Source organism: Cyprinus carpio, chromosome B2, assembly GCF_018340385.1.
Source record: "Cyprinus carpio isolate SPL01 chromosome B2, ASM1834038v1, whole genome shotgun sequence".
NCBI classification, from domain to species: domain Eukaryota; kingdom Metazoa; phylum Chordata; class Actinopteri; order Cypriniformes; family Cyprinidae; genus Cyprinus; species Cyprinus carpio.
Window position 1 is genome coordinate 13,568,926 of NC_056598.1, and position 15,340 is coordinate 13,584,265.

Below are 15,340 nucleotides of genomic sequence, written 5' to 3' on the forward strand. Positions count from 1 at the left end.
AACCATCTTGGCCCTGAACCAGTCAAAAGTTTGACGTCAGTAAAAGGTAAATGTTTTTGAAAGAAGCTTCTTATGCTTACCAAGGCTGCAATTATTTGATGAATAATATATTAAAAGCAGTAATATTGTGAAATATGATTACATTTTAAAATATCTCTTATATATTTTAAAGTATTTTAAAATGTAATTTATTCTGTGATGGTAAAGCGGAATTTTCAGCATCCATTACTGCAGTCTTCAGTGTCACATGATCCTTCAGAAATCATTCTAATATGCTGATTTGCTGCTCAAAAAACATTTCAATTGCACTGTTTAATATATAGACCATGTTATACATTTTAAAGATTATTTGCTTAATAGAAAGTAGCAGTATTGAAATAAACATCTTTTGGAACTTTATAAATGACTTTACCATAATTTTTAATCAATTAATCGCATACGTGATGGAAAATGTAGGCTATTCTTATCCTAAAAATCTTACTTACCCCAAACTTTAACAGCTAAATAAAATGTCTAAATTCATTTGGATAGAAATACGGGCACCAGTACTACTGCTTTACTTCAGTGACATGAGTGCAGCTCCTGTGACTTCCCTGAGAGGTTTGGCCATAGGAGTGGTGCTGGTGATGAACTTATCCCCTCTGGCAACACACTCACACACACACGGTGCAGCCCTATGGGAAGTTTGCAAGGGCTGATGTCAGCCAGGAAATGACTTGTAAACGGAAGCCTTTCCTTCTCACACACTCTTGGCAGGGTAGCAGTCCATGGAATTTGTTTAGCCTTTGACCAGCTTGCACAAGAGTGCTACCAGTGTTAAATATTTTACATAAATTAATTAAATAAAGTGAAGTAAAAAAAAAAATAAACAATTTTAAAATAGCGATGCACATTGTTGGATATTTGTAGATAACCGATATGCCGATACCGATATATTTTATTTTGTTTGGAAACAACACCAAGTCTATCCTGTGCAGAAATTATAAGCAAATTATTTTTTCGTTAGCAGTGGTAACCTTAACATTTTATGTTAAGATTTAACATTTGTAAATGTTCTAAAGCAAGAGTTTTAAAAATTTGGAAAATCTTTTAGAGGTCATAATTTGTTTAAAAAATATAACCTATTACACATTAACGAATAAATCAGTATTTATATTTTTTTAAGTGACATGTTTGTGTTTTTTTTTTTTTTTTTTTTTTGTTCATGTAAGCTATAGCTTCTGAACTTTAAATCAAAACATACTCATGATTTTATGGCATCAATTACTGCTTTATTTAATCAGAAACAGTCTAAATATAATTTGTTCATTTTACCATAATTATACCAAAAGCACCCCAAAAGCAACCAAAACTCAATAAAAAAACCTTACTAAAACCCATGGAAGACCCCGCTGCATGTGCGCTGCATGTGCTATTGCTGTTGACTCCATCTCACACCAAACGCGTCGTTCTGTACGTGCATTCTCAGTTTAAATGCAGCAATCCAAAACAGTGAATCTAATCATCATTCAGGCAAAACTTTGCTTCAAGAATGAAGCCACCCTGCTGACATGATCTAATCGCTAGCACACCTTGAGCACATGTGAGTTAATGTATTCCTCTTATCAGCAAGACATATTGGCATAATTTTTCATATCAGCCTGATTCCAATATTTACATTTAAAGCCATTATCGGCCGTTTCCGATATTGGTCCGATAATATCGCGCATCCCTATTTTAAAAAGATAATAGTTTAGCAGAAAGAAAATTTCCTGTCATCACATAAAATCTGTATTTGTTTTTGCATGACTTGATTTTTTGCCTGTTGTTGACCTTGCAGGACAGAAAACTGCTTGCAACAGCACAGCAGATGCTTCAAGACAGCAAAACCAAGATCGAGTTCATCCGAATGCAGATTCTCAAAGCCAGCCAAACCAGCGAGCTCAGCTTCGACAACAATGATGTCATTGGTAACATTCACATGTAGTTCCTCCAGCATTAGCATTCACAGTTCAACAAACACAAACAATAAATATGTATGTGGTGTTGTTGTGCAGCCAAACCCATCATCAGTCCTCTGGACCTGCGGGTGGAGGAACTCTGCCATCACACACGGATAGAGTATGCTGTGGCCGAGGGGGCCAAGAATGTCATGAAGCTGTTGGGCTCTGGTAAACTGGCTGAGAAGAGGGCTCACTCAGAGGAATTTCAAAACTACACCCACAACAACACCCTCAAAACACAACACTCATACACATCACACCTATAACAATATTTAAGTAATAACCAACCCACCTACCCATTCATTCAAAAAAAAGAAGGTGGCCAGAGAGACTACCAGCAGTGTTTGAGCTTTTTAAAAAACAACAAAAAACAACAAAATTTTTTTTACTTTAATGAAAGGTTTTGATCCAATTTAAAATGTTGACACACACACAAATGTGTGTGTGTGTGGTGTATATATATAAAATATATTATATATATATATATATTATATATATATATAATATACTATATATATATATATATAGATATATATATATATATATCTATAGTACACACACACATATACAGTACAGGTCAAAGTTTGGAAACATTACTATTTTTAAATGTTTTTGAAAGAAGTTTCTTCTGCTCATCAAGCCTGCATTTATTTGATCAAAAATACGGAAACAGTAGTAATATTGTGAAATATTATTATAACTTTAAAATAATAGTTTTTTCTATTTGAATATACTTTTAAAAAATAATTTTATTCCTGTGATGCAAAGCTGAATTTTCAGCATCATTACTCCAGCCTTCAGTGTCCACATATAACATCCAGTCTATCACATGATCATTTAGAAATCATTCTAATATTCTGATTTATTATGAGTGTTGGAAACAGTTCTGCTGTCTAATATATTTTGATGAATAAAAGGTTAAAAAGAACTGCATTTATTCAAAATAAAAAAAAAATTCTAATAATATATATATATTATAATAATATATTTTCTTTACTGTCACTTTTTATCAATTTAACACATCCTTGCTGAATAAAAGTATTGATTTTATTAAAAAAAAGAACGAAAAAAAAATTACTGACCCCAAATTACTGACCAGTAGTGTATATTGTTATTACAAAATATTTATATTTTAAAAACATAGCTTCTTTTTTTTTTTTTTTTTTTTTTTTTTTTTTTATTAATCAGAGTATCCTAAAAAAGTATCACATGTTCTGAAAAAATATTAAGCAGCAGAACTGTTTTTCCAACTTTGATAATGAATCATCATATTAGAAGGATTTCTAAAGGATCATGTGATAATGATCCTAAAAATTCAGCTGTTGCATCACAGAAATAAATGATAATTTAAAGTATAATAAATTTAAAAACAATTATTTTAAATTGTAATAATATATCACAATATTACATTTTTTTCTGTATTTTTGATCAAATAAATGCAGGCTTGATGAGCAGAAGAAACTTCTTTCAAAAACATGAAAAATAGTAATGTTTCCAAACTTTTGACCTGTACTGTATATTAGGGGTGTAACGATACATCTATTCGTACCAAACCGTCACGGTACAGACATCTCTGTTCGGTGCATGAGGCCTTACAACGAATACAGGCAATTCATCCTCAATCCAGATGGGGGCCCCCGAAGTAATGCAAAGCTTTTTAATAACTGCCAGCAGAAGAACAACGAGCTAATGACGTGAATTGCACACTTGAAACGTTTGTGTAGTTGAACAAACCAATGGTGCTCAAGCCTGCCAGAGGGGCCATTTCATCAGAATCTTCTCCTTCAGCAACGAGACCATCTCTTCCCTGACTCTGTGCTGAAGCAAGAAGCACAGCCTGCTCTTCTGCCATCAAACCAAGTTCGAGTTTCCCCTGCAGCTATCCAGCTGGATAAAAAGAGCAAATATTCTGAACAATTTCTCAAAGAGCATTGTTTCAAATGTCGCTTCACGAGTGTAGCTTATGCAAGGACCCACTGCATGAAGCTGATGGTCACAACGAGTGTGTCGCCTGTCTGGGGGTCTCCCACGAAGAGGCTGCACTCACCGAGGCTTCATGTTCTCACTGCGACAACATGAATCTTGCCCATCTTCGGTCACGGATCACCTTCTTCCACGAAGGCGGTCCTCTCCGCTTTGTTCTCCCGACTCCTTTCTCTCTAAATAGGAAGCAGCAGCAGCACAGATGGCCCATCTTCTCGGGCTCAAGTGATGTGGTGTCGGCCCAGCACCCATATACTTCAGTCTCCCCGCAGCACTTCATGTCGCTGGTGTGCTATGCATCCGAGGATCAGTGGCCCCCGTCGGATGCGAGTGGCTTGGTCTCCTTCTGCGCTTCTGAGGAAGAGGTGGTTGTCGACGACTCCATGTCCTTGATGGCATCTGACGCTGATGAGTGAGTGTGTTCCGGTGAAGAGCCTGAAGCTCCCCCTCCATCTCAGTCTATGTGGCCCAGTGTAGACGCGGAGCTGATGTGTGTTCTCCCGCGCAGTGGAGGAACTGCCCCCAGCCTCCTCAATGAATGGTTCCTGAAAGGACAACATCATCCTTCCTCCCATCAGCGTCCAGCTCCCTTCAGGCCTGCGGTGCACGACAAGCTCACCAAAATATGGCAGGCTCTGTACTCGGGGCGTATTAACTCCTCGACTGCTGCAGCTCTCACCATCATTGACGGCACTGAGGACAAGGGGTATTGCAAGCTCCCCCCTCTGGAAGAGGTGTTGGCTGCTCACCTTCTTCCACCGTCGAGCCATGGGCTTAAAGCTGCAGTGCATCCCTCAACGCCCTGAAGGATGACGTCAGCCCTAGCCAACAGGGATTATGCAGCAGCTGGCCAGGCAGGTTCAGCCCTGCATACAATGTCTGTGCTTCAAGTGTTTCAAGCCAAACATCTCTGGGACATGGATGAGTCTGGCCGGGATCCTGGCACCTTCACGGAGCTGCGTATGGTGACAAATCTGGCACTGCGCGCTACCAAGGCGACGATGTGGGCAGTGGGCAAGGCCATAGCTAGCCTGGTGGTGCTGGAGCGTGGCTATGGCTAAACTTGACGGACATCAAGGACGCCGAAAAGATGGCCTTCCTTGATTCCCCGGTTTCCCCCAAGGGACTTTATGGCCCTGCCATGGATGGCTTCACTGAGTGCTTTACTGAGGCCCAAAAGACGTCACAAGCGCTGTGTCATTTCCTGCCTAAGCGCCCCAGCATGGCGACTGTTTCAAGCTTCCCTTTGCAACGTCCCCATAGCAGCCTGCAAAGACGGCACAGTCTCAACTCTCACACAAGCTGGAGCCTGACGTACAAAAGCGCCCCCGGACGGCAAGGAAGTATCCCTTCCCAAAGTGCCAAGGTCCCTGCCCTCATGTAGTGCTGGACCCAGACCCTAAGAAGTCGTCCTGATCTGCGTGTAGAGAGGAAGAGGAGAGGGCAAGTTCTCGCAAATGCCTGAACCCCCTCAAAGAAGGCTCGCGATCCCCACCCCTTCGAGCACCTCTGAGCGGAGGAGATTTTTTAGCGTGGAATGTCCTGCCAGTTCAGCGTGTGCCATGAAACGCTACCGCTGTGATAGAGGGCTCAAAAACCTTAAAGAACTAATTTTTCTCTTCCTACACTCAGACATGTCAGTTCTCCCCCTTTGGGCAGTGAGCCAGCATCAACAAAAATAGAGCCTCTAGCAGCTCGGCTGCTGGCTTGGAAAGCCATTCCGGGCGTGTCAGATTGGGTTCTAAAGATTATAGATCGAGGCTAACTGCTTCAGTTCGCTCGCAGGCCGCCTGTATTCAGAGGTGTTGTGCAGACTTTGGTGCAGGACAACAAATCTCATATTCTTCGAGCTGAAGTGCAAACACTGCTTGCAAAGGGTGCCATGGAAATGGTCCCCTTAGCGAAGAGTGAGTTAGGCTTCTACAGTCGATACTTCCTCGTTCCCAAAAAAGATGGCGGGCTCAGACCGATTCTTGATCTCAGACATCTGAATCAGGCCCTAATGCGATGCCCGTTCAGAATGTTATCTTTGAAACAGATTCTCGTGCAGATTCACCCCGAGGACTCATTTCTGTCTGTGGATTTGAAAGATGCTTACTTTCACATCCAAATAGCATCTCATCACAGACCGTTCTTGAGATTTGCTTTTGAGAGAGTGGCCTATCAGTATATGGTCCTACCATTTGGTCTGTCCCTGGCCCCCCGCACTTTCATGAAGTGTGTAGATGTGGCTCTTTCCCCTCTAAGACAGACAGGAATCCGCATATTGAACTACTTCGACGATTGGCTAGTATTAGCCGACTCAGAACGGTGGGCTATTGCTCACAGGTCATTGTCACTCTACCACCTTGATTGTCTTGGGCTGGAAAATCTAAAGTTTTCTGATTCCCAGACAGTGAGTGTCCTTTCTGGGGTCAGTCATAGACTCTGTAAGGATTCTTGGATTACTCTGGAATACTCCCTGAGTTGCCAGCAAGTGGCCGAGTCTTTCAGGCTGGGGACTGTACGTCCCCTGAGGGCATTGCAGAGGATGCTTGGCTTCATGACGGCTGCCTCCTCGGTTATTTCCCTGGGCCTGCTTCACATGCGGCCCCTTCAACTTTGGCTGAAAGACCACGTCCCGTCCCACACCTGGCGTCTGGGTGCTTTTATGTCAAGGTAACCCATCGCTGCGTCAAAGCTGTGGCTCCTTGGAAAATTCTTGCCTGTATCATTCAGGTGTGCAGTTGGGAATGACCTCCAGAAGGAAGGTGGTCACAACTGATGCCTCCGGCTCAGGCTGGGGCGCTATATATAATGGCAACCCAGCGTATGGCTCCTGGTTGACCCACAAGTGACGCCCACATATCAACTGCCTCAAAATGATGGCAGTTTGTCTAGCCCTGAAAACCTTCCTGCCTGCCTTATAGGGGCACCATGTTCTGGTCCGGTCAGACAACACAACAGTGGTGGCCTATATCAACCTCCAAGGTGGCAGGGCAGAGAAAGACCTCTTCGCCTCCAAAGACAGCTATCACTGGCCAATCTATTTTTTGAGACAGCGGGATGTTCTGGCCGACGATTGTCCCAACAACCCGCCTGTATGCTTTCCCTCCATTCGCCCTGCTACCCCAGGTTATCAGGCCAGTCAGGGACACAAAGTGCTCTCTCCTCTTCGTGGCCCCTCTCTGGAGAAACCAAGTCTGTTTTCCATAGATGATCCAGCTGCTATCTGCAGCACCATCGTCAATACCACTGAGGAGAGACCTTCTCACACAGGCGCAGGGCAAGATTTGGCATCCTCAGCCTGAGCTGTGAAGCCTTCGTGTCTGGCCACTCGGCGGGAGTCACTAATACCATTTTAGAGGCTAGAGCTCCGTCTACAAGACACCTCTATGCCCTGAAGTGGTCAGTCTTCAGTGACTGGTGTTTAGCACTGAACCAGGATCCAGTATCATGTAACGTGTCCCAAGTGCTAACCTTTTTACAGGAGCTGCTGGATAAAGGGTGCACCCCTTCCAGGCTCAAAGTCTGTGTGGCAGCCATCGTGGCTCTGAAGGACTGCCTGTCACAAAGCAAAGGATATCTCATTGGATAGTAGACGCTATAGCTCTGGCTCATGCCTCAGCTGGCTTGCAATGCCCTTTAGGTGTGAGGGCCCATTCCACCAGAGGAATGGCCTCCTCTTGGGCCTGGTCCAGTGAGATCTATATTGGAGAGATTATCCACTTAATGCTTACTTTTTCCCCCCCTCGGGTAGGGAAAGTTATCTTTAGTTGACCTCGGAATGTGAGTTACATTCCGATAGGGAATGTTCCGGTTACTCATGTAACCTCGGTTCCCTGAGATAAGGGAATGAGCGTTGCATTACTGGCCATGCTATAGTTCAGTGATCCTCAAATCTGGCTTGCGAGATCCACTTTCCCACAGAGTTCAGCTCCAACCCTAATCAGAAAACCTACCTGTGATTTTTCTAATGATCCTGAAGACACTGATAAGCAAACTCAGGTGTGTTTGATTAGGGTTAGAGCTAAAATCTGCAGGAAAGTGGATCTTGCGAGCCAGATATTAGAGGATTACTGCTATAGTTGCAGGCTGGGGCACACAAATCGATGGCTGTTGCTTCAGTCGTTAATTCCGATGAAATGGCACTCCGGCCAGGCTTATATAGCAGTCGGCTCCACCCTCTGGCGGGCTCGAGCGCCATTGGTTTAACATTGACGTTAACAAATCAGGCTTCAGTAACAGAGTAAACAGGAGTTTCCCCAACCAGTTGTCAATGATGATGCAACGGTCGTTCCCTTATCTCACAGTACTGAGGTTACGTGAGTAACCGGAGCATTTTTTTCCCCTTGTTTATCTGTAAACTAAATCAAATATATTTCAAGAATTTATTATTTGTATGTATATATGTACTGCAGATTTTATATATTTAGATATAAAATTATAATTTAATATAATATTTAGCATTTTCACATCTAAGTGGAATTTTTTTAATTTGTACTACTGTCTGTTCAAAATAAATGAAAAGAAACCTAGCATAGTAGATTTGTTGTTGTTTTTCCTGTTTCCCGAAATCATATCAAACCTTGACTCCTGAACCGAGGTACATACCGAACCGTGACATCTGTGTACCGTTACACCCCAATATACTGTATATATATAAAATTTCACACTTATACTTTCACACAAATAAGCAAGCTTACAATTTAATTTAATAAGCTTATTTGTGTGGAATAAATAAAAAATTTAAATAACTGAGTTTAATTTGTAAGCTTGCTTGCTTGTAGTTGTGAAATAAAAATCAAATAATGTATATAATAATTTCATTTGTAAGCTTGATTACTTGTAAGCATGACATAAAAACATCTAATAATATATAGAGTGGTCGACCGATATTGGTTGTTTGACAGACGATGCCAATATCTTGGAAAGCAGGGGGGCCGATATAAAGCCGATACAGTTTTTAAAATTTTTTTGATTAATATTTAAGAAATTTTAAATCATTTGACAATGGATTAAAAAATAAATGTGTAAAATAAATATACTGTACTTTAGATGACAAAGTATTTTTCACAAATATTTCATAAAAATATAATTAAAAAGGAAGTAAACACCGTAACCAACAGGGCACTCAGTATTCTGGGAAGTTTGTGTGTATTGGGAATCATATTTTTCAAATAAAGCCAGGGTAACACTCATTTTACATACAGCACATGAATATGACAGTGGGCAAATGCATAAAGCGCAGCATAATTTGAAATCACGAGTTTAAAGTTTAAAGCATTCACTTAACACAATTAGCACTGTCAAAATAAAAGTTCCCCCTCAAACACATTGGCCAAGCAGAAAAACTTATTGGCCGATGCCGATATTTGCAAAATGCCATATTTCGGCCGATATATCGGTCGACCACTATTAATAATGACAAAGTTCATTATTGGTGAACTGTTCTGTTAATGCCATTTTTCAGTTTAGCAAGGTAAAGGTGCGGCCACATTATGGAAAATTCAGGGAATATTTGCATGCAGAAAAGGTCAATAGTCTGTTGTCAGTAGTGTAGCAATGTATGAAGCACAGCGTAAATAGAAGTTACTTTCAAACCAAGAAGTGTTCTGTTTATCAATGCAGTGAATTTGTGTGATCAACTTGAGTACAAGAAAAATCGTGTGCTGAAACTGCCAGGATTTCTGTTGCTATGACTGGATTTCACCCACAACATTTCAACAAGCAACAGTAAATGTGACTGCACCTTTAGATTCATATCTATGCATCCAACTGCCATTAATTCCTCTGCTGTCATTTTGTGAAATCCAGGCCCAAGCCAGGTTTAATGAGTCCAGTCAGAAGCTGGATTTGTTGAAGTATTCCCTGGAGCAGAGACTCAGTGAGCTTCCGAAGAACCATCCCAAGAGCAGTCTGATCATGGAGGAGTTATCGCTTATGTCCTCTCCAGCCCTCAGTCCTCGCCAGAGCTTCATATCAACACAGAACCACAACAGCACTGTTAAAAACCAGTACAGCACCAAACCAGCTGCACTCACAGGTGACCAACACATATTACCTTCAGATTTACATTAATGTTATTAAAGTGTCATGAAGCTGTAAACTGGGGTCAGTAAGATTAAAATAAAAAATATATATTCCGCAAGAATGCATTAATTGATCAGAGGTACAAAGACATTTAGAATCTTAAAAAAAGATTATGATTCTTTTTTAAAATAAATGCTATTTTTTTTAACTTTGTTTGTCAAAGTATCCTGAAATAAAATGTCATGGTTTCCAGAGAAATTTCAAGCAGCACAACTGTATAAGAAATGTATCTTGAGCATCAAAGCAGCATATTGTAATGCTTTCTGAAGGATTATGTGAAATTGAAGACTGGAGTAATGGCTGCTGAAAATTCAGTTTTGCCATCACAGGAATAAATTACATGTTGAGATGTATTAAAATAGAAACCATCATTTTAAATTGTAATAATATTTCACAATATTACTGTTTTCCCTATATTTTTCAAATACATTTAGCCTGCGTGAGCATAAGGCTTCTTCCAAAAAAATTTAAAAAATCATACTGACCCCAAACTTTCAAATGGCAGCATATTTTAATGGTGATTGTTATTGACAAAAACAGGCAAATTAGAGGTTCGGCTCATGGGATGTCAGGACCTGTTAGACAATGTTCCTGGCCGTTCTAAAGCCACATCGGTGCCGCTGCCCGGTTGGAGCCCCAGTGAAACGCGCTCCTCTTTCATGAGCCGTGGGAACCGCAGAGGAACCAGCGTTCGGAATCTCTCCAAAAATGACGACTTGTCCAGTTGAGTAGTTCTTAGTGCTTACTTTCAAGTGGCTTTTCACCAGCCTTTCATTTGACTTTACGACTAAAAAGCAAAGCTGTGGCAGTTGAGAAGCTTAATGTGTGTATGTGTCTCTGTTTGTCTCCAGATGAGATTAGTGCTGTTCTGAAGCTTGACAACACTGTAGTTGGTCAGACCAGTTGGAAACCTGTCAGTAATCAGTCGTGGGACCAGAAGTTTACATTAGAGCTAGACCGGGTAAACTCACTGTACATGATGTTTATTTATGCATAAAACACTTCTTGGTCTTGTTTATATATACTTTGGCAAATGTTTGTTTACCACAGTCTCGTGAGCTGGAGATCTCTGTGTATTGGAGAGATTGGCGGTCCCTTTGTGCGGTGAAATTCCTGCGACTGGAGGACTTCCTGGACAACCAGCGGCACGGAATGTGCCTTTACCTTGAGCCACAAGGGACTCTATTTGCAGAGGTATCTTTACAATATTGTCTCTCAGTGATCAATACTTTCCCACAAAGAGCGCTCTGATTAGCAGCCCAGAGCTCTGTGAGAAAATCAAAGAGGAATTCCTCATGCACAGTGGCCCCTGAAACCCCCCGGGCAGGTTTTCCCACCTTTGCTTCTTTAAAGAAACTGAGCCTAGTAGATCTGAAGTGGAATTTGATTAGTTTTCAGAGCTTAATCTAAAAGCCATTTTTGTTACAGGTTACGTTTTTTAATCCAGTCATTGAGAGAAGAACCAAACTCCAAAGGCAGAAAAAGATCTTCTCAAAGCAACAAGGTGAGGGCATTTCTTCGACACGGAAGAGTATTATTGAAATTTCGCAGTTTGACAATTCATCAAAAGATTTATATTATGGTTTCTTGAGCAAAAAAAAAAGTTTGAAAAATTGCTTTGTAGGACCATTTGCCAGACCTATAGAATTAAATTGTGGCCTTTTTTTTGGTGGTGCACATTCAAGATTTGTATTTGAACACCTAAATTGCATGTGATATGCATATTACGCAAATTGTCTGTATGTATAGAATAACCAGTTGACCTGCTGCATTTGCCAAAAAAGTAGCATGCAACAGAGCATACTGTGCTGGGTAGAGTATCCCACAATGCAATACACTCAACATTTTATTTCCAGTGTCAGTGATGAATCTAAAGTAATATCAAATCACATCACAGGTTTCTGTATTATTTGACTGGACTTCCAAAAGTGAAAATGCTTTTACATAGAATCTAGTTAGATATCATTAAATATGCAAAATAACTACTTTTTTCCAGGATGATAGTTGGGCACCACTTATTGAAAGACACTTTGAATGGGGATCACATGAAAAAAAATCTTGTATCACATTTTAAATTATTGTTCAATTACTTTTTTTCACTGAAAAAAGTCTCTTATGCATTTGTTTGATCTAGCATACAGCAAAACCAGAAATACTGTGAAATATTACAATTTAAAATACATTATTAAAATGTAAAACTTTCTATTGTAATATATTTTAAAATGTAATTTATTTCTTATGCGAAGCTGAATTTTTCAATAGCCGTTACCCCAGTCTTTACAGTTGAGAACTTTTGTGCTGCTTAATATTTAGGTGGAAAGTGCAATACTTAATAATAAAATGTAAAATGTAATAATGTTTTTTCCAGGATTCTTTGATGAATAGAATGTTCAAAAAACAGCATTTATTTGAATTAGAAATCTTGTATCCACCTTTTTCCTACGCCCCATGACGCTTTGCACAAATTATGAGAGTAACGTCCGTTTACATTGTAAACAATCAGCATTTTCAAAAACTGGGTAAAATGAGGGGACATTTATTTTATTCACCCTTCAACAATGGGTCATTAAAAGGAAATTTATAAGTGTAAAAGCATTAACAAATCACTTTCAACGTAACATAAATAACTCTTAAAGATCCTCCTTCTACCCGCAGCAATATTATGTACGTGTTAAATATCATTATAGTAATAGTAATATATTTCATAACAATGACATTTTACAGCATCCATGTGAAAACAGAACTAAAAAAAGAGACATGAGGATTTGAGTAGAAAAATGAAAGATTCTTAGTGCATTCCAGGGAATTATTCATCATTTAAATCAAATTAGGAGAACAGATCACAAATGCACAGTATATGTTGGCTTTTTTCATTTACTTACAGCGGAATACAGCGGAAACATGAAAATTATGCAGTGGGCTGAAAAGAGCTATTCTATAGATGTTGTTTTTATATCACGTCACATTAATATACCAAACATAACGTTATTCTCCTGACTTCTGAAAATAGAAAAGGAGTGAAAATGTATAGCCCATTCAGGACGGATAAGGATTATTTGTAATACTTCCCCAAACTGGAAGTGCCTCCCATCATCTAAACCACAGTAGGCTCTTTAGGAAAGAGGTGGATAGCATTATATAGTTCTTTACTGTCAGTTTGATCAATTTAATGCACCCTTGCTGAATCAAAGTATTAATTTCTCAACAAAAAAAATCTTACTGACCCCAAACTTTTAACGGTAGTGTAGGCTGGCTAGGGGTTTGTGTTTGGATCTAATACTTGGCAGGCTGTTTTTATTGTATTTATTTTTGTGATGTAACAAAATCTTAAATTTCATAGCAAGCTGGGGAGAAAGTTACAATATGTTTACATAGAAATTCAAACGGTTTTATTTCAAAAAGAAAATGTTGACTTTTAAGAGCAGTTAATAAAATTAAATATTAAAACTGTCACAAAAAAAAAAAAAACTAATTATGGGCCACTTATAAATAAAATTCCTTTTCATAATACAGGCATACTGCTTGTAATAAAGCAAAACCGTGATTTATTCCCACCTGTCAACAAACCTGGGCTTCAGTCCCAAACCTGAAAGCTTTCCTTTGTGAAACACCATTTGGTTTAGTTTAGTTTATGTTATTGTCATTGTAGCTTCTTGCTTATATTACCCTGATCTCTAAGTAAAGAGGTTTATAGAGGTCTGATAAATGTGTTTCTTCTCGTCTCCCATGTCTGCAGGGAAACCGTTCCTGCGGGCCTCTCAGATGAGCATCGGTACATGGGGCCGGCTAGTAAAGAGGGCCATTCCCTCTCCCAATAACTCATTTAGTCCTCAAGTGGCAGAGCTGGCAGCTGAGACGGGACACAGCAGTCACCCAGGAACCCCTGCTCTGAGGAGGCATGAATATACAATATAATGAACACACTTACTTTGTTAAACTAGTCATTAGGCAGTGCTATCACGTGTCTGTTTGTGTTGGTCTGCCCTCTCTAGTGACCCAATAGTGACAAAACTGGACTTTGACAAAGACGCTACACCAAAGCATTACTCTCCTGTTAGTATAAGAGAAGTCTTGCCAGAGGACAAGCTCCCCAACAAAGAGCAAGAACGGGTAACATCACACACTATCATGTGGTTGTTGTAAAGATAAGCTGTCCAGGCATCTGTGCTGATGTCATCTGTTTCCTTGAAAGCACAGTTAGACTCCTTTAAACTCTGAGGATAAAGATCTGAAGTGGACATGTAATTCATGTTTTGCATTTGAAAGGAAAAGGAAATGCTTTGACCGTTACCTTTAATAACAAAAAGATAACAGTTATCCAGTGTCATCTTGTACAGCAGCAGCTGAAAGGCTTATGTTCTCCTTTTACAGGACGCTTTGACTTCATTTGACTACCGAAATGACAGAAATAGCATCATTGTTCAGTCTGAGCTTAAAGAAGTCGTGGAACATGAGACTCAGCCGTCAGCGTTACAGCTCAGATCTGTCCAAAAGAACACAGAAATAAGGTGAACTATTTATAGTTTGTCTTGTACCAGCAAATATACACTTGACATTTCTAAAGGACTTTTGTTGTTGTAGGGATGAAGAGGAGGAAGAACAGTTTCATTTCAGTCTTAAAGACTTTAAATGTGTTGCAGTGTTAGGCCGTGGCCATTTTGGAAAGGTATGAGGCTATTTACAGTTTCCTTTTTTTAGTGGTGATTTCTAAGGCAATATCATTTTTGGAGATTTAGGTAGCACTTTACAATAAGGTTATATCAGTTCATGTAAGTTTATGCATTGAATAACCACGAGCATTTGTTACAGCATTTAGTGTTAGTTAATAATAATAATAAAAAAATTGGTTAGGTCTCAAAATAACCCTTTTTTATATTTAGCATTATAACATTGTAATTATAATACTGTAACATTATAATACTGACTTAATTTATCTGTCGCATTTAAAATGTTTGATTTTGGATTTCAGTCTTTATTTTAAAAAAAAATATATTTAATATATATATTATATATTCTGTATTTTATTTGATATGGACCATTTATCGGTTATCATTTATGAAAAAAATGATCAGTTTGTGAGCATCTGACATTGCTTCTTTTTTTGCTATTAACTTTAGGTAACACTTTACTTAAAGCCTTTATGTATAAAGCTTTATAAATTTAGTTTTAATGCATTAATAGTGCCTTGTAATGCAATTTATAATGCATTCTCATGAATAATTGTAACCACAGTTAATGCATTATAACACTTAGCAATTTATTGTTACACTATGCATTTTAAATTTGGTTATAATTATTTTCTA

At 39.2% G+C, this 15,340-nt stretch overlaps 1 protein-coding gene across 2 annotated transcripts in view; it reads left to right on the top strand.

Moving 5' to 3' along the window:
• The window catches only part of pkn2a (protein kinase N2a), a 30,581-nt gene that overhangs the window by 11,970 nt on the left and 3,271 nt on the right, over positions 1–15,340 (top strand). Inside the window, exons 4-14 of one of the 2 annotated variants that reach the window (XM_042718136.1) lie at positions 1,820–1,949; positions 2,037–2,182; positions 9,762–9,990; positions 10,578–10,760; positions 10,889–10,998; positions 11,088–11,231; positions 11,466–11,541; positions 13,774–13,933; positions 14,030–14,141; positions 14,409–14,545; positions 14,619–14,703. In XM_042718136.1, coding sequence (XP_042574070.1) covers positions 1,820–1,949; positions 2,037–2,182; positions 9,762–9,990; positions 10,578–10,760; positions 10,889–10,998; positions 11,088–11,231; positions 11,466–11,541; positions 13,774–13,933; positions 14,030–14,141; positions 14,409–14,545; positions 14,619–14,703 — 1,512 coding nt within the window. Of the gene's footprint in view, positions 1–1,819; positions 1,950–2,036; positions 2,183–9,761; positions 9,991–10,577; positions 10,761–10,888; positions 10,999–11,087; positions 11,232–11,465; positions 11,542–13,773; positions 13,934–14,029; positions 14,148–14,408; positions 14,546–14,618; positions 14,704–15,340 lie in introns of both variants that reach the window. The other variant, XM_042718135.1, reaches the window with a different exon arrangement.